The sequence below is a fragment of the Postia placenta genome (assembly GCF_002117355.1).
Source record: "Postia placenta MAD-698-R-SB12 unplaced genomic scaffold POSPLAscaffold_24, whole genome shotgun sequence".
NCBI lineage: Eukaryota > Fungi > Basidiomycota > Agaricomycetes > Polyporales > Adustoporiaceae > Rhodonia > Rhodonia placenta.
In genome coordinates, this window is record NW_020169855.1 from 301,546 (window position 1) to 318,883 (window position 17,338).

Here is a 17,338-nt window from a genome sequence, read left to right on the forward strand (position 1 = left end):
CCGTGCACATATTCCGCTTTCGCTCGAGGACGCATGGAAGACTGTCACCTGGTGTCGTCAAGTGGCACTTTGCACCGAACAGCCACAGTGCTTAAGAGTGTAGTACAGCTCCTTTTACAGACCTGCACAAGCGAGGTGGATGCAAAACTCGCAGTCAACAGTCCTATCTGACTGGACCCGGCAAAGTATCGTCAGGGGCCGTTGTTTCCAGAGGCCGCTGCCCGCCAGAAGTTCGATCGAACACATATCGAGTTCAATTAATGATGCGTAATCAGCTACAAGTCACAATGAAAGCCGGGCTCATCTTTGCAAGGTGGGACCCACCCGAATGCCGCCACAACTTGGGCCACAGTTCGGCGACATCCGATCGGAATTTGATCCCGGCTCAATTTCGGACTCCGGGCTGCCACAACACGTCTCTTTGCCTAGGGCTGGCGCCCCATCAGGCAATTACTGTAAGATAGCTGCGAGTAGGATGAGCCCATCTGCCTTTGCCTTCTGAAGACGGCGGAAAAGAGCATGGATGAAAGCCGTACATATCTTGTGATACTGCAGGGTCCAATTTCAGATCAGCCTCAGCGATGGTGAGATCACGAGGCGCGTTTACATCACAGACTCAGATCTCGTCGCCAAGGTTGCTGTCGACCTGAGCTTGATAATTTATACCGCTGTGTTCAAGAGTGCCTCTGTGCTAGTCTCGCATGCGACCGGTCGTACGACCTCAAGGCGTGGTCTGGGTGTCTTCGCGCTGCCGATTGCTACAAAAACTGATGGCGCTTTTGAACAGTAAGCGTGTAGACATCCTGGGAAGGACGAGTCTACCATGGCTACTGAATGGACTGTTTGACAGCGCGAAATTCGCGCTTCAAAATAACTTTGCCGCCTTACTCGCCCCGCGGTGATGCTTGGCCGACTTGAGAGGCAGGTCCCATGCGTGTCCATTGGCCAAGAAGCGCTGCACCGTGTGGGGGGAAGACGGCCCCTGGACACAGAAGCCGAATTCAAACTCATGGACCGAAAACGTTCCCGGTAGTGCAGTCCGAGTGCCGTTCGTTCCCAGCGTATATAGCTGGGAACAGAAGGAAGAGCACCTGCTCGCCTCCTCGTGTTCACTCCTCTTTTTGCGTCTTCACAAGGCCTCCTTCCTCTCGTTTCTCCTGATGGCGGCCCGCGTCCTCGTCCTCTCGTTTCTTGCCCTCTTGTGGACCCCGCTTGCTCTAGCAGGCACCCAGAACCTCACCATCGACGACGCCGATCCCCGTTTCTCGTACTCTCCCTCGGGCAAATGGACCGCACGGCCAGGTCCGTGCTCAGGCTGCCAGGCCGAGCCCAACTCCAGTCTCGCCTACGATGGCACCTGGCACGACACGACCTTCGTCAACGGCCAGGACCTTACTCCGTTCAACGCCACGGTGTCTTTCAGCGGTGCGCCCCTCGTGTAGAACAGTGCCCCGTCTCGCGACTCATGCACTCGCCGTGCCGGATGTCTGGCAGGCTCTGCGGTCTACGTGTACTGCATCATCTCGCATGCCCAGTCCGACCCCGACGGCAACACCGACATGCAGTTCATGATCGACGGCGAGATCGTCGGCTCCGCCAACATACCCCCCACGGGCGAGGCGACCTACAGCTACAACTACCTGGTCTACAGCGGGCAATTCGCCGAAGGGCAGCACACACTGACCGTCGTCAACGGCCAGGAGGGCGGGCCGACGTCGCTGGCCCTGCTGGACTACATCAAGTACACGTGAGTGAAGCGCGCCGTTCTTCTTGCCCGTGCTTTGTGAACGGGACGTGTCTGTCTCTGGAACCGCAGAACCGAGGTCGAGCTTTTGCCCTCATCGACTCCGACTGCGTCAGGCAATGCTACGGGCCCCGCTTCAAGTGCCCAAGATACCCAGACTTCCGCCAGTCTGCCGGCAACGACGAGCCTCTCTTCTCACTCGGCGAGTCCAGCCGCGAGCGTCAGGAGCTACTTCAATTCCGGGATGGGCACGATTCTGGTCATGATAGTCATGGCCGGGACGACGTTATTATAATAGTGGCTATCGTACAATATGTACTCTTGGGGGTGCGTCGACTTATGTGTATTTTCTGGGGCTCTTTTTCCATTTAATGGGTGTTGTATTGGGATGAATGGTTGTGGGCTTGGCCCTCCATGAAAGTCTATATATACATGCAGGGTATGCTGAAAATATATGGAGGTAAAATAGTACTTAAAGTTACGTGGTCAAGCTGTCGTACCGGACGCCAAGAAGCTGCCGAGCTGCTTCGCCAGCATCAGCCTGAGCGAGTTCTGCCCCATCTTGTTCTCAAGTTGCAGCAGCCCGGTCTGCTCAGAACCATCGCCGGCCGCTTCTGACGCGAGTTGGTGGGGATCGACGTCCATGCGTTCATCTCCGCCCCAAGGCTCATCCAGTGCGCTCCCGTCGTCCGAACCCTCGACTTCGTCCTCGTCCTCGTCCTCGTCCTCGTCCTCGTCCCCGTCGTCGACCGCCTCCCGCTTGTCGGGCGTCTGGAACGGCGAGATGCCGCCCAGCCGGCTGTACTCCCGCGCGAGGGCCTCGTCTTCCCGCCCCTCTTTCACGAGGCGCGCGTACTGCCCCGCGCGCGACCGCCTCGGCGGCGAGTACTCGTCGTCCGAGCCCTCCTGCGCATGGTCAATGATGGGCTCGATCTGCAGGACTGAAGATGTGCCCACGTGAGAGGAGCGAGAGGGCGCGCCCCCGACGCTTGAGCGCGAACGGCGCGCGTCCGAGGAGCGCCCTCTCGCGGGACGGGGAGCAGCCTGCTCGTCCCCGTCCTGCAGAGCCTCGAGGTGCTGCAGGGCCGCACGCTCCGCAGCCTCGCGCATCTTGGCGAGAGTCACGTCGGTCTCCTTGAGCGACCCTGTCTGGCTCCAAACGCGACGCACGATCTCCGGGTTGAACCCATGGTTCTCAGACATGGTCTGGATCGCCGAGTCGATGCCAATCTGCACGATGACGGACTCGTCTGCCTCGCTGAGGTGCAGATCGGGGTCCAAAGACGTGGCGCGGGAACGGGGACGGTTCATGAGGCTGGACCGCCGGTGACGGAGAGAAGTGCCGAGCAAGGAATCATCGAGGGAGCCTGCAATCGCGCGCGCAGTAGGCAGCACAGGTTCTGACATTCGTACCCTGGGGGCCTTCTCTTGGGGATATATCTGCGGCGCAATGTCCGTTCTTTGCCCATTCAGAGTGTTGCGCCGAGGATTAGGATACGGAGTCGGCGGTGGCATCTCCCGAGATTTGCCTTTGACGTCAGACAGGTCACCCTGGAAGTGAACACTGCGGGAGCCGCCCGCTTCCTCCTCGTAAGCATCATGGGGCACCTTTTGGGCCGAATTGGAAGGACGTATATGAGCCGTGCTTGCGATGGCACGATCAGGAGCGACCTTGCTTTGTGCATGTGCTGCTTGGCTGATGGTATCCTGGCGTCGCATAAATTCGCCGAAGCCAGATGCGAAAGGCCTGGTCGGAGGATGATTCACCGGAGGTAGCGCAACCTTCGAAGGTTGCGCTGTGGAAGAGCGGTCCACGCGCGATGTCATGAAGTCGGAGAGTTTCGGGACGCTGTCAATCTGTTGTGTCGGCTGGCTAAAGGGATGGTGCTGCGATTGCCCCTGCGACTGTGTCATGGCCTGGGTACCAGGGTCCTGTGTTGGCTGACTGAATGGGTGATGTACCCTCTGAGTAATCTGGCGATTGACTTGGGATGTACGAGACGTCGAGGCATACGTATCTGCACTCTTCGCACCAGCAAAAGGTTGAGAATTGGATGGCCCTCGCCTTGTTTCTGCGGTCGCGTGCCTGCTCGTCGCTCGCTGTGCCGTCTCCTCCTTGTCTTTACCTTTACGACGCGCGGGCGGCCAATCTCCCACATCCGTGGTACCTTCATCACTCTCGTTATCACCCTCGTCGTCGTCAGTGTCTTCTACCCCACTAACACGAGGACCGAATCCATCCCTGCTCACACGACGTCTGCCTTTGGCATCAGTGAACGCGTTGTTAAATGCGCCCTCGTCGAGACGCGGAGGCTCCCTGGGTCGCTTCCGTGGCTGAGGTGTGCTTTCCCGGCTGGCCGCGACCGGCGTAGGAGGTTCAGAAGCGAATGTGATGTCGTCTGCTGATTTTAGCATAAAAGGGCGATGTGATGACTTCTTCGGCTTCGCGGAGGATTTCAAGAACTCTCGAGACGGACCGGCCTCGACATTCGTGTGGTGATCGGCTACCTTGTGAGATGGCATATCGGGAGTCTCTAGGCGGTCATCGGTTGGCGATTTGCTGTTGGGCTGTCCCTGATCTGCGGGTACGCTAACCTGACTTTGGGCGCTTCCTGCTCTGTAGACAGCAGTGCGTTGGTTAGATACAGCGACGTCCGTTATAATAGACGAAGGCGACCGTGCCACACTTGTAGGAGGGGTAGGACCCTGTGTGATTTTCGTGGGACCATGCGCCGACTTCTGCTGCTCGGACTGAATTGCCTTCAACGACGAAACTATTTGGAGGCTCCCAGAGTGATCTCCTGGCTGCCCACGCGGGGTCGACGTCACCGGGAACGCACCGGGGAAAGACCCTGAATTGTCTGGCGGAGGCGCAAAAGCGGATATGTCAGGATAGAGTTTGCCTTCCTGCGCGATGTCGGGCTTGGCTCTGGACACCGGGGTCGGAGTGTCGTCCCGTGAAGACACAGACCTGAAGATATATCAGTCCACGTCCTTATGATTCGTCCAGGCAAATTTTCAGTTCTTACCTTGTATCCTCCTCATGCGGCGTAGCAGGATCAGCAACCTGAAATCCTGTTCGTTGATCCTGATCAGGATCCACACCGTCAGTGGATATCAACTCGTCCTCCTCTTCCTCCTCTTGCGCAACATCTCCTGCTTCTTGCCCATCGTCGCAGGTGTTCCCGTCCTCAACGTCTTCTTCTTCCTCCTCTTCTTCCACTACGACGTTTTCCCGTGGAGGATCAAAGATCTCTCCCGAATAGTCGTCCGAAGGGGGGAGTTCTTGATCGTGATTGTCTGCTGCTTGCTCCTCGCCGATCTCAGAAGTCAACTGGGCCTCTACGCCTGCGGCCTCCTCCTCGCTCGAGTGCCTCGTGTCACCAGACGGTCCTATTATAGGCTTAGACTCCTCAGCTTCGCGAATCGGCGGGAAGTCGGCCTCTGCCGCCAATATGGAGTCTGCAGAATCGCCCTTACGCCTCCTTTTCCTGCGCGTAGATTGTGGGTCGTCCTCCGCGGTGTGCTTCGCCTTGCGTTTGCCCTTCCCGTGAATCATCTGCTCTTCCCTATGTTTGCCGCTGGCAACGGCATCCTCCTTCACCTCTTCGTCTTCTTCCACCACTACTGGAACTCTGCTACTCGGACTAGCGCGACCGTTTGCAGTACCGTTGCGCACACGCTTCTTTCTGCTGCGCGGGCCAGGCGTCTCCAGAATCTCTTCGGTTGGGTGTGCCCTTTGCCATTCTTCGATATACGAATCGAACTCCGCTCGCTGAGTCTTGTATCGCTCGCGCCACGAGTGGGAGGTGTGGCGTTGGGACCACGGCCACTTGCCCTCCTCCTACGCTTCATTTAGAGGACGTGGTATATGAACGATCTCAACACTCACATCTTCCATCAATTTTAGATACAAGGAGTTTCCAAGCCGGCCGTTCGTAGTAATACTGTGCTTAGCGAGGTAGGCTACGAGATGCTTATCGTCGTCCGCTGTGAATGCTGTGCGGGTGCTCCCGCTTGGCGTCGGTTTTGGATTTGACGGAGCCGGTATATAGGAGGGGTCTTCCTCTAATTTACGCTGTTTCTTGAGTAGCCGCGAAACTTTATGATCATAATATTCGCGATTCTTCACATAGTGGTTTCGCCACGCTTGCCAGGTATGCCGGCTCGACCACGCCCATTTCTGCTTCGCCTATATATCCAAATTGATAGGGTGTAAAATTGTAAGAAGTTTATGATGAGCCCGGTGCATGACATCAACGTACATTCTCGCCTAATGCCTTCCATATCTGGTTTCCGCTCCTGTCTCGCCCATCGGGGGTGTACTTGGCAAGATACTGGATGATGTAGTCTGCGTCAGTTTCGGTAAATTCAACGCGCCTGTGGAATGTATGGAGGACGTTAACTGAGCGTGTCCTCAACACTGACTACGGGAACATACGTTCTGCTCTGAGAAGGGACAGGCATTTCCAGATCCAAAAGCGCGGCAAAGATTTGACTGTGCGAAGTCTGTGAATTCTTGAAGCAAAAAGGTGCTGCTGCAGCCCCCGCAGCAGAGGACGTTGCAGGCTGATCGATTTGAGAATGCGAATGCAGTTCAGACACAGCGTAAGGCAAGCGCGGAAACGCGACCCTTGTTGTCACGGAGCGCGTTACAACATGTAATCACGGGACTGTTTTGTCACACTCACGGATTGGTCACGGCATCACGAAGTTCCAGCCGTATAATATTGTGCCACATTATTATTGAGTTCAACAGGTATGGAGTCAACTGTAATCTTTCCTCGATTTTCAATGCTTACATTGGTAAGATCAAGCGTGTGCCATTCGCTTTTTATTCAGTCTGAAAATGATCTTTTGTACAGGGAGGTATTCTGCCAACTGGATCCCCGTTGGTCCTTCGTTAATTCACTGTGCTCCATTACCACCGGCGGGTTGGCGGTCTTGTGTTCATGCAGGTCTTGCGGCGCGCAAGCAATCCTAAGACCGGAGTGCCGATTCGGATTCGCTCCGGTCAGATCGAGGCAACAAGTAGAGGAGATAGGACCCAGACGCGTCGTGAATGTTTTATTCGCGCGAGCTAACCCAGAGGATCAATCTCTATTGTACAAATGGCAACATCCTCGACAACAACGAACGCAAACACGGCGCGAAAGCAGGTAGACAAGAAAGTAGTCTAAAATTAGAGACGTAGGGTATCATGGAAGGGGGTATATTGAAGAGTTGCGCGCGTTTGAAGAGAAGAAGGGAGGGGGGGCAAGATCAAGTCAAAACGTTGAAGTGTGTCGGGCGATATGCTCTTTGGCGCGGGTGAACCGGAAGTCGTCCTTCTCTCCCGCAAGCAGCTGATCCATCATGATTGTGTTGGGGAGGATCCTCCCGGCGTCGGTGCGCTCTAGCTCGGCGTATTTGGAATCCTTCCCTCTGTGGAACGTCGAGAACGTCAGATCGACGTCCGATCGCGACAACGACTTCGAGGGGGGAGTGTCCACGTCTGTGACAGTCCGTCAGCAACCATGATAACAACGAGACAGGGCCAGACTCACGTAGGTATCCACGCCTTGCCAGTACGTCCCAGTCGATTTCCTTAAAGTACGGATGCTCCTTTATCTGCTGTGTGGTTGGTCTCTCCGTGGCACGCAGCCTCAACATCTGTTAGATTGCGTTAGCGCCTGAACATCAGAGCCACTATGCAGAATACATACTCGGTCCAAGAGGTCATAGGCATCCGCATCTTTGACGAGCCTTCTCCATTCTTGTCTATCTCTCGCCATCAGCAAGACGTTTTCCTGCATATCCTTGGCGTTGAAGTATGGCTGGGGCATGTCAGTCATGACCTCCAGCAACACGAGCCCAAGGCTGTACACATCGGCGCTCGATTTGTAGCCTTCGATGCGCACGTATGGGCTGAGGGCTTCCGGCGCGAAGTATCCTGGCGTGCCGACGACGTCGAAGGCGGTGCACTTCCGCAAGGAATGCCCCTTCTTGGGCACGTAGCACAGGCCGAAGTCTGAGAGGTATATGTGGCCGGTGCGGTCGACCAAGAAGTTTTCAGGTTTGAGATCGCGATGCATAACGTTCATCTTGTGTAGCTCGTCGAGAGCGAATACCTGAAGGGCTATGAGTGCACAGAACGATGACATATACGGCATGCCGACACTAACCATTTCTGCGCTGCGCAGCTTAGCTTCGTCAAGATTCAGAATCTTGTCCTTCAAGTGCGAGCGCAGGTCGCTGGGGCGCCACTCCTGAATATAGATAAGCACCACGCGATAACCATAAGTCAAGCCGGGCGTACCATGGCGAAGTACACGTTCTCTTCATCCTCCCAAGACTCAAGTAAGGACGTGAGGAACTTGTGTCCAAGTGTCGCAGCCTTTGCCATGATGGCTTTCTCGGTGAGTAGCATCTGGCGACCTGTGGAGAGTCGATATTGCTGCCATTTGTGGATGACCTTGATGGCGACGTAGTAGCCGTCGTCAGTTTCGGCGGCGACCACGCGTCCGCCGCCACCTTGGGCGATGCGAGAAAGGACTCTATACGTCGCTGTGCCACTAAAGAGGACGACCTCGGGTTCGATCTCGGCGTCGACTAGACTCGCGGGATCGGCAGGAGTCTCAGACTCGGGGAGTGTGGGATGGTCAAGATTGTCTGGGAGATGTTCGTCATTTGTGGCTGAGCCAACTTCCTCGACTTTATCCTCGCCGAAGCTAAGTTTCACCTCGATGGATTCGTTATGGAAGTCGACTCCCAGAGGCGGCGAAATGTCGTCGAGGAAACGCTTGAAGAGCTCCGCCTTACCAGTGCCCTCATCCGAGGCGACTGCGGTAGAGCTCGTTCCGGACGACCCACCAGGACTCTGATTGCTCCAGCTTGCAGAAACGATTGACGCGCACCACGAGGACGAAGCCGCCGTCGGGGCGTGCGGTGCGTGTTCGGATGTTCTGGAAGGTGCCACAGACGCGACGACGTGCTCAGAGCGCGTAGAACGCGCGGTATGCGCGCTGCAACCTACGAACACGATCGACGGAGTATCTTGTGCGGCGTTGCTGGATGGAGAGGAAGAAGTGACGTAGGAGTAGAGCGAGGTCGACCAGAGACTGGCGATGCTGGGCGGAGACCGCCGCGCCACTGAGAGACGAAGGCCAAGGGCGCAGGCGATCGCAGGGCCAAACAAAGGGAGTATCACTGGACCAACGCCACATTGCCCATGAGACGCGACGAGGGAGATGGTGTTGACCTGAAGCGGGGTCCCGGTGTTGACCGGCGGGAAGGGCTTATAGACACGCGCCACATTGGCGACGATGGCGCGAGCAGTTGCTTTAAGCGCATTGTAGAATGTGTTGGAAGGGTGGAGTGCCGCCTCACCATGGAGGACGGCACTCTGGACTGGGGCTTTGGAAGAGCTGCGGAGGAAATCCATGGAGAGGGGAAAAAGTAGCGGTAAAGGTCAAAGCGTTAAGATCTAGCAGGTCTTTTATATTGGCGGAGGAAGAACAAGCCCAGAGGCCAATGCACAAAAAAGGCAAGGGGCGCAGGGACCGCTTTGGCAGGCCTTCGTGATCAAAGGCAGGTTCTCGAGCCCACATATGTCCGGCTAAACATTCCGTGCCGACCAGCTGACGCACCGGTGCCCGTGCGATGAACTTGAACCTCAGGTCCCGAGCTTCCGCCACATTGCAATTTGATTGCCCCCTCCCGCACTCGCAGCGCTGGAATGCCAGGGCATCCTTGCTGTGGCGGTTCTATATCCGACTACGTATTCTGTTGTCCTCGCGGTAACTCCAACGACCTACACAATTGCGAGGGTGGGCGGGCGTGGTCACAACAACGGTGGAGGACGAAGAGCTGCAGCAAGCGCGCGGAAGCATTTTGATGTTGGCGATCTCAGATCTGCACGACGCCACATGCCAAGTCCTTACTTTAACACTTATCTACAAACAAATATATAGTCATATAATCTCACCTTATGACCGGTGCTCCTGCTGCGATGCGACTGACCGGCCTAGGTAAGTGCACCACGCCACATGTCCACGTATAATGTCCATCCAGCAGTCTGCCTCCACCACAGTCTGAATTTGCCGAAAATACAGAAATGGCAACGCACCACGCGTAAGAGAAGACGAGAATGCTGTTATCAGCGCAATCATTGCACAGCGCTCCGCCACTATCTGACACGCAGCTCGGAGAGCGCCCAAGATCAAGATACTTTCCTCTACTTATTGCGGATCTCAGTCGAACTCACACGACCATATATTCTGGTCTCATAAATATAACTCTGAACTGCCGAAATCGTGGCCAGATACACTGCACAGGTCCCCATACACATATTCGAGTTCAGTACACGCATGATGCCTAATCCAGCCGTCCGTCAGTCTTTCCGCCACATCTACGACACACACTGCACGTTATCAGCGTGATCGATACACAGCCTTAGACTTGCTGCACTCCGCCACTATCATACAAAGCGCCCGGTACGGCATACACCGGTTTGCATTGGCATGCCTGGACCCTCCTCTCAGTTGTTAATCTCCTTGAGCATCTCGAGCACCATGCTCTTGTCAACGTCGGATGGGCCAGCTCCTCGCGGTTCTCTCCATCTCGGACTGTCCTCCTTGCCTTACTCCTCACCGCAAGCAGGCACTCCGTCCCGAGCTGTATCCGCAGAGGCGGATCTGGCATGTCAGCAATCTTCAACAGCGCCTTCGCCGCTTTGGCAGTGTTCCCGATAAACGCCTGTCATGCGCCTAGATCTCGATTCGACTATGGGAGACTTAGGTCTATCGTACTTGGGGTGCACAGGAAGCTGCTCGATGGAGTCCTTCCATTCTGTGCGCAGACCACCGGGCTCGACGACGACAACTCGAACATTCCACTGTGAGAACATTTCCGTGACGAAGACCTCTGTGGATGCCTAGAGCTACTATGCTACGATTTGTACATCCGCGAGCAAGAGGTCAGCAGCGTCCACAGATCATGTAGTGCCTTACACAGCGGATTTCCCAGCACAATAGTAGGCGAGCTTCAAATTGCTGCTGTAGCCGCAGAAATGCTCAGAATGAGCGCGCTTTCCCCGGAGGATTGATGTCTCTCAAGATCGCTGAGGTCTTCGACCACAGCGCTTTCGCATGACAGACCTGTTTCGTGATCTGCACTGTCACCAGAAAGTCACCTCCATGTCTTTCCGTGCTTCGTCTCGGGTGTCACTGCGTTTTCTCCTTCCAACGCATACCCTGCATTGTTGACGACGGCGTCAAGCCACCCAAAATGCACTTCCGTACCAGGAGCGACGAGGGATACTAATTCGCAAGCGGTGGAAGTATTCCCGGCCTGCAATGTTCCGTGGAAGCCAGAATCTTTCGAGCAGCGCTCCACCGAGCCCTTGGGATGTGCCAGTAACTGCATTGTAACGCATGTTGCACATCGCGGGAGGGGATTTGGTCAACTCACTGACCCAAACTCGGGGCGCAGCAGGTTGAGCGGCGGTCTTCGCGGCGACCGTGGATCGCCCGCCCCGATGGATTCAGGGCTGTATAAGGGCGCAAGCTTTGCGAACTCATCGCGGTGTCCTAAAAGCCCTATCCACGCCATAATGAATAACGACACAAGCTTGAGTGCGCGAGACCAGGGTGACCAAAGTAGTATACTCACAGCATAGGATTCTATCCTGAGCGGGAACATAGTCACAAACCTGATGACAATAGATCATGTCGATCAGTCTCGATTCCCCTGTGTCCTGCTATACCGTCTTGTGTCGTGCTGCAGAACGGTCGACAACATGTCTTTTTGAGAGTAAGGTGTGCATTGGGCTGCGCGAACGCGAGCATGTCTATCGTTTATCCAAGCAGGGCACTTACTTGGATCATTTCGAATAAGAATGGCCAACTGTACACGCTTCGCAGAGGTCACTTGGTTAAGTAACGATAATCATAGCCATAGCAGACTCCAAAGAAAGTCGGACCACATACACACCCATAACCAAGCAATCCACGTGTGTCAATCCCGGTAGTTAGTCTGCAGTTCCACGGGGCCCGTCCGCTCACGCTTACGATCCAATAGTTGGACCTTGACTCTGCGCCATCTCCTCGTCTTCCACCTCCCGCGCATCGCGCAGCCAGCCATCGAAATCCACATCCTGCCCAAGGATCTCATCTACGCGCCCCACGCGGCCCTCGACGTCGAACTGAGAGCTGTACCCCATGGCGAAGAACCCGCTGCTCCCGCGGTCCAGCGGACGACTGCCGCTACCCTGCATCTGCCCATAGCCGCCAACAGCAACGGACCCGCCGCCACTCCCGTGCGAGCCGGGCCGCTGAGAGGACACGAACCCCGGGGCGAATGCGGCCGGGTTCTGCGAGAACATGGGCGAGACGGGGGAGCGAGGCCGGAAGCGGAGAGACTGCGGCGAGTCGGATGAGCCGGATGCGGGTGAGGAGAAGTACGTCTTTGCGCGCTCTGGCTCTGACCCTGGCACGCGATCTTCGTCGAGATCCGGCAGGACTTGTCGCTGTGGGATCGTCTCCGGCCTTTTACCCTTATCCTGTGGGTGATTTGAGGCCTTCGCCTTGCGCGAGACAGGCCGTGGACGCGGCTTTGTACGCCTGGACGAGGCGAGTAGATCTTTCAACTCGGGCAAAGGGCCCGGCTTGTTTGGAGTTGTGGGGACCGGCGGTACGTTCGCGTTGGCCAGTCCTACGGTGTTTGAGACTCGAAATGGGAATGACGGGCCGAGGGAGGCGTTGGCAGGCGATGAAGGTGCTGGGGGCGGAGTCGAAGGCGGCGGCGGCGCACTGGAGCTGAGATCTGCGCCTACACGTGCTCGTTTGGGGGGGTGCATGTCAGGGGTGATGTCCATAGCATCGTCTTGAGGTGTCTTTGACCGGGCGCGCTTCGATATCTTGCGTTCCGAAGATAGCAGTATGTCCGAAGGCGCTGGCGGACGCACAAACTGCTGCGTCGGCGGCGGCGAAGAGAGCGGTGACGAACACATTTGCGGCTTTATAGGCGGAGGCTTGTAGCGCTCCTGTACTGGTGGAGTAGACGTCTTCAACTGAGACGGAAATGACGGAGGCAGAAATGACTGCGATATATGGTCAATGTACGTAGTATTATTGACGCCGATTCTCTTACCATCTCAGAGATGGCTGCTATGCCTCCTTCGTGAACTTGGTCGTTAGGACTGGTTGTAGGTACCGGATCCTTGTCGACTGAGATCGATGCGATAGGCGCATTAGGAGGAGTGGGGTTGCGTTGCACCGCACTCTTACGCTGGCGCAGTTGAGGACCACCACTCTTTTCAGGCTTACCGGACTTTGCGACAGTGCGCTTTACAACCGAAAATCCGAGGGACCCTTGTGACACGTTGTCTTCTAGTGGTTTCGTCTTGCTTTTCTCCTTTGCTGTGCCATCAGCAGATTGAGATCCTGCCTGAACCACATTTGTATTGGCGGAGACGTGTGTCAACATAGGCAGATTTGTCTGCGGCGGTGATGTCGTATTGCCAGTCATGGATTTACCGTTCACCGTCTCCGTGATATTCTGCGACTGCACATCTTGAACTGCGCCTCCGTCGATAGGAGTGACGAGCCCTTGCCATGCCGCCACCTTTGCCTGGACAGTCTGAAGCTTCTTGGTGTGTTCTTGAACTTGCTGAGGCCTGCTTGGTTCTAGCGAATCACTCCAGTATTTCGACACGAGTCCGGTTGGTCGGAACTTATGCCCCCACTTCTTCTCATACTCCCACCACTCTTCTTCCGTCTCAGGCAGTGTGAGGGGGACATCACGTACAACCAATTTGGTCATGTCTCCCACTACAACGCCAGGCTCGGCGCCCTTGTAGCCGCGGCTTGTGCAACCCAGCTTAACCACGCGAGCGACATGTCCCCACTTGGGGTGTGTTGGGTCAGCCACGGCGTCATTAATCGCGTCAGTTATCGCGTCGCCGATGCGCTGTATGAGTATGTCGGCTCTTGGGGACGACGGACGCGAAGCTGGGTGCAGAACATCCGGCAGGCCATCTAGATCAGAGCACGCTTGCGTGAGGCGTTCAGTGTAGCCTATCGGCGTTTCAGAGACATATGAGCTCGACGATGAGCTAGAAGATAGAGATAGTCGTCGATTGGTCATAACCAAGAGGTTGCAAGAAGTAAACCAAAGTTCAGTAAGTACAACCCGCCACAACGAGCATATATCGACTAAAGAGGCTGAGGTCGTTCGGCTGGAACAAACAGGTACAAAGGATACATGCAAGCGCCCGGGGTGTTTTTACGGGAGTAGGGCGCGGTGAATCTGGTTACCTTAAATTAACAGCGTCGAAAACATGGGTGTTAATCTGGGTTAATCTGGGAATATTCCTCGCCGACAAGTCTTTTGATTTGACTGTTAAATTCCTGCAGGACATTCTGGCTGGTAGTGCGGATTCCCAGAAGGAACTGCAGCAACGCGTGATGTCAGCGAACATCGCGAGCTCAGTCGAAGTTCGCGCGGAAGACCTGGGATGCGTGGTAATTGACGGTCAATTTCGTAATTCACCGCTTTAGGCTGTTAATTAACGTTAATTAGCACATAGACGCTGCTGGGTTAATTAGCCGTTAATTACACCTGTTAATCTGGCCCCTTAATAGGCCGACTGCTAATTTACGGTAAATTAGGAAGCGATTCCAGATTCACCGCGCCCTAGACGGGAGAGTTGAAAGGATTCTAAGTCATCCAAATATCCTTCAAATTTTGGTGATTAAGCTCCTAGAACACGTTCAAGCATGCAGAAGATTAATCTATACCAAAATGGCACCAAAGTGGGACTTTGGTATGAGACAAGCATAACTGCACGAAGATCATTTAGCCGCCCAGTCGCTGGTGTACCCGGTGCCATACAACTTCGCCAATTGTTCCAAAGCGCAAGCAGAGGTTACTCAATGGCACAGCTTAACAAGTATTGCCACACTACTGTTTTGCGCTCGCGCTGTAGTGTAAAGCGCTTCGCGAGCCACTCCCCGTGCAGCGAGTGCGTATTTATCAAAACTGGTTCAAACCTATTCAAACCAAACTGGATCGCGTCGCGTGACCCCCACGCGTTGATGAGATGTGGCTCCGCGTTGTTGTTCGTGTCCACTACCCCCTCGCACTGCCCGCTCGTCGCAGGCCGCAATGAGCAGGCGACAGTCGCGTGTATCTGTTGATTCTCGTCAAAACGACACATTACTGGAGTTTGAAAACTGTGCGCCTTCCCCACGAGTCTGTTGATCGCTCTAATAGTCCTGGAATGCAGTCAAGAAGAAGTTCCTCCTAGCCAACAAGCATATTACGAAGTCAGTGGCCATGCGGTAGAATTGATATCAACGCTGAAGTAGTAAACTGTGGTGAACAGGCTCAACTCGACACTCAGCGTCCGGATAGAAGAACTTAATGAACAGATCTCGACCCTCTATGTTGAGAATCTCCGCCTCCGTGCTTCGGAGATCGCGCTGGCGTCGCAGCTTAAGCGGGAGCGGGAGAGGTCGAGGAAGATCATAACCGACGCCGAGGCTGCTGTGAGTGTCATTCATATTTTGTTATGTTGCCCAGGCATTTCCTACAATTCAAGAACTGGGCCGATATCTTGTCTCCTGGCAAAGTCCTTGCAGCTCTATTGCTTTGAGCAGACAAGGCTTCTGGGTGACACTGTGGCATGTCCCCCTCGGAACTTAATCCAGCCTTGAGTATGCAAATGGTGGGCTCTCTCCGCGCCCGGACCATTTAGCTCACAAACAATATTGAGGCATGTGCTGCCGCCGTTTCGGTCACTCTCGCCCGAAGGCTATCATGACCCTCCCAGGATATTGACTTCTATTCGTCCTGCATTCAACTCTCTCTGACGCTGACGGCCGACACCGCCCTGACAGACACACAGCCTCATCAAACATCTGGGCCATATCCGCAAGTCGTTCAATGCTCCCCACGGGCGCGAATCCGGCTCAGACGAACAGCTTCCCCCACTCCCCCGCGCGAAACGACCTGTCCTCGACCCCAATGCAACACCATTACCTAACCGCATCGCGCGCGCACCGACGGTCCCGGGCATCTTCGAAGATGACGAGGTGAACGTGTCGTCGCCAGAGGACCCTGATGCCGATGTCGATGACGGGGAGAAGAGTCCCACGCGCGTGCGACATCGCACGACCAAATCACGCTCCGTGGACTCCCGTATTCCCACACGCGTCTCCCCGACGCCTGCTGAGCAGACGGTCGAAATCGATTTTGAGGACCAGCTCGACCGGATAGGCAAACGCAAACCGACTCGGCGACGGAGCGGTCTGCTGACGAGTATGTCTATTACCACCGTTATCCCCAGCGGGATCAGTACGGAGGTCATTCATCCCAGACCCCCAAGCCCTGCTTTTGGGTCACCCTTACGCAGAGAGGCGGGTTTAGCAGAAGAGGAGGAAGAGGCGATCGTCGAAAATGGAGAAGAGCAGGAGGTGGAGGTGATTTTGCAGAGTGCAGCAAGGAGGGAAAGGAAGGAGAGAAGGAGGGAACGCGAGAGCGCTTCCAGCGATCGCACACGCGAGCGGAAGAGGCCGAGAGACCTTGACGAGCCTCCACCCCTAGTCGGAGGGAGCAAATTCAAGCTCAAGGATGTAACGAATTCGCAAGTAAGTCATCCAACATCATCCCTCGCAGACGCTGGTAAGTGGTCGACCTGATTGCCGGGTGCGAGTCTCTTACGTTACCGCAATCTATGCAGATCTCGAGCGACAACATACCCCAGATGATGACGTTCCACTTGCGCTTGGCTCCAGCCGCGCGAGTTCGTCCCTGATCGCGGCGCGCAACTTCTTATCAACACCGGTGCCAAAGTCTTCATCCAGCCTGCAGCAGACGCACTTGCTCACGCCACGGTCCTCGAGCCCTCTGCCGCAACCGCCGGCGCCCGTGCCCGAGGCAGAGCCGACTGGGGGCCGTGAGAGGAGAACACGCAAGAGCGTGAATTATGCGGAGCCGAAGCTCAACACGTGCGGTTCATTTGTCTGCTGTAAGAGGTGTCCGACTGATCGTGCGTATGCTCTAGCAAAATGCGTAAACCGGACCCTCCACCATCTGTGACTGCGACGAAGCGGTCATCGATCACATCGAGTGACAGCGACCCATCGCGTCGTGCCTCGCCAGAAACCGAAGCTTCACATCCGCCGTCCGGACACGACGCAGGTACTACCTCACAGTCTGCGACTGGCATGAAGCGGAAGAAGTCGCGTGTACATGTCCTCCCAGACGATGAGGAAGAGAGCGAGGGTACGCAGGCCGACGCTGAGTACGGCGGAAGAACAGGGACGGGCTGGATCAGTGCAGAGGGTCGGAGGCGAAGTGTGCATTCTGGCTCCAGTCTCCGGCGCCTCGAGGGCGACGACTTCAGACGACATAGCATGGCAGTATAACTCGTGCGCGAACCTATGGCGGCGATATGATATGGACCTTCTTTTCTCTAGGCGAGACCTGATAGGGCGGTTATAATGCCTCTTTTTATTCATTACTTCCGATTGTCGTGCATCACAACCCAAGCAGCAAGTAGAATAGTGTATTATATATTGATCCTTTTGTCGTTATCAATGTCGTCATGTC

General features: G+C 55.5%; 4 protein-coding genes across 4 annotated transcripts; 2 read left to right on the forward strand and 2 right to left on the reverse strand.

The window, feature by feature from the left end:
* Window positions 1-1,113: 1,113 nt before the first annotated feature.
* Window positions 1,114-2,116, forward strand: POSPLADRAFT_1042018 (hypothetical protein). The gene is made up of 3 exons (XM_024478016.1): window positions 1,114-1,425; window positions 1,495-1,747; window positions 1,817-2,116. Exons 1-3 carry the CDS (start codon window positions 1,161-1,163, stop codon window positions 2,037-2,039), a joined length of 741 nt encoding a protein of 246 aa, XP_024333101.1. The 5' UTR covers window positions 1,114-1,160; the 3' UTR covers window positions 2,040-2,116.
* Window positions 2,117-2,230: 114 nt separating this feature from the next.
* On the reverse strand, window positions 2,231-6,485 carry POSPLADRAFT_1160324 (hypothetical protein; the record flags this gene model as incomplete). The annotated part of the gene is made up of 7 exons (XM_024487529.1): window positions 2,231-4,715; window positions 4,774-4,819; window positions 5,129-5,588; window positions 5,637-5,936; window positions 6,010-6,124; window positions 6,186-6,242; window positions 6,436-6,485. The coding sequence occupies 7 exons, from the start codon at window positions 6,483-6,485 to the stop codon at window positions 2,231-2,233; spliced, it is 3,513 nt and encodes a 1,170-aa protein (XP_024333102.1).
* A 526-nt stretch (window positions 6,486-7,011) lies between these two features.
* On the reverse strand, window positions 7,012-13,870 carry POSPLADRAFT_1050823 (hypothetical protein; the record flags this gene model as incomplete). The annotated part of the gene is given in 19 exon segments (XM_024480075.1): window positions 7,012-7,238; window positions 7,291-7,396; window positions 7,450-7,854; window positions 7,909-7,992; window positions 8,043-8,577; window positions 8,597-8,688; window positions 8,760-9,150; window positions 9,711-9,816; window positions 9,852-9,915; window positions 9,990-10,020; window positions 10,296-10,480; window positions 10,545-10,658; window positions 10,737-10,776; window positions 10,917-11,143; window positions 11,199-11,203; window positions 11,436-11,473; window positions 11,794-12,553; window positions 12,690-12,767; window positions 12,847-13,870. The coding sequence occupies 19 exon segments, from the start codon at window positions 13,868-13,870 to the stop codon at window positions 7,012-7,014; spliced, it is 4,512 nt and encodes a 1,503-aa protein (XP_024333103.1).
* A 1,020-nt stretch (window positions 13,871-14,890) lies between these two features.
* POSPLADRAFT_1160216 (hypothetical protein) lies at window positions 14,891-17,154 on the forward strand (the record flags this gene model as incomplete). Its single annotated transcript, XM_024487520.1, has 7 exons — window positions 14,891-14,960; window positions 15,012-15,051; window positions 15,111-15,273; window positions 15,625-16,374; window positions 16,522-16,682; window positions 16,760-16,763; window positions 16,942-17,154. 7 exons carry the CDS (start codon window positions 14,891-14,893, stop codon window positions 17,152-17,154), a joined length of 1,401 nt encoding a protein of 466 aa, XP_024333104.1.
* Between the last annotated feature and the right edge of the window lie 184 nt (window positions 17,155-17,338).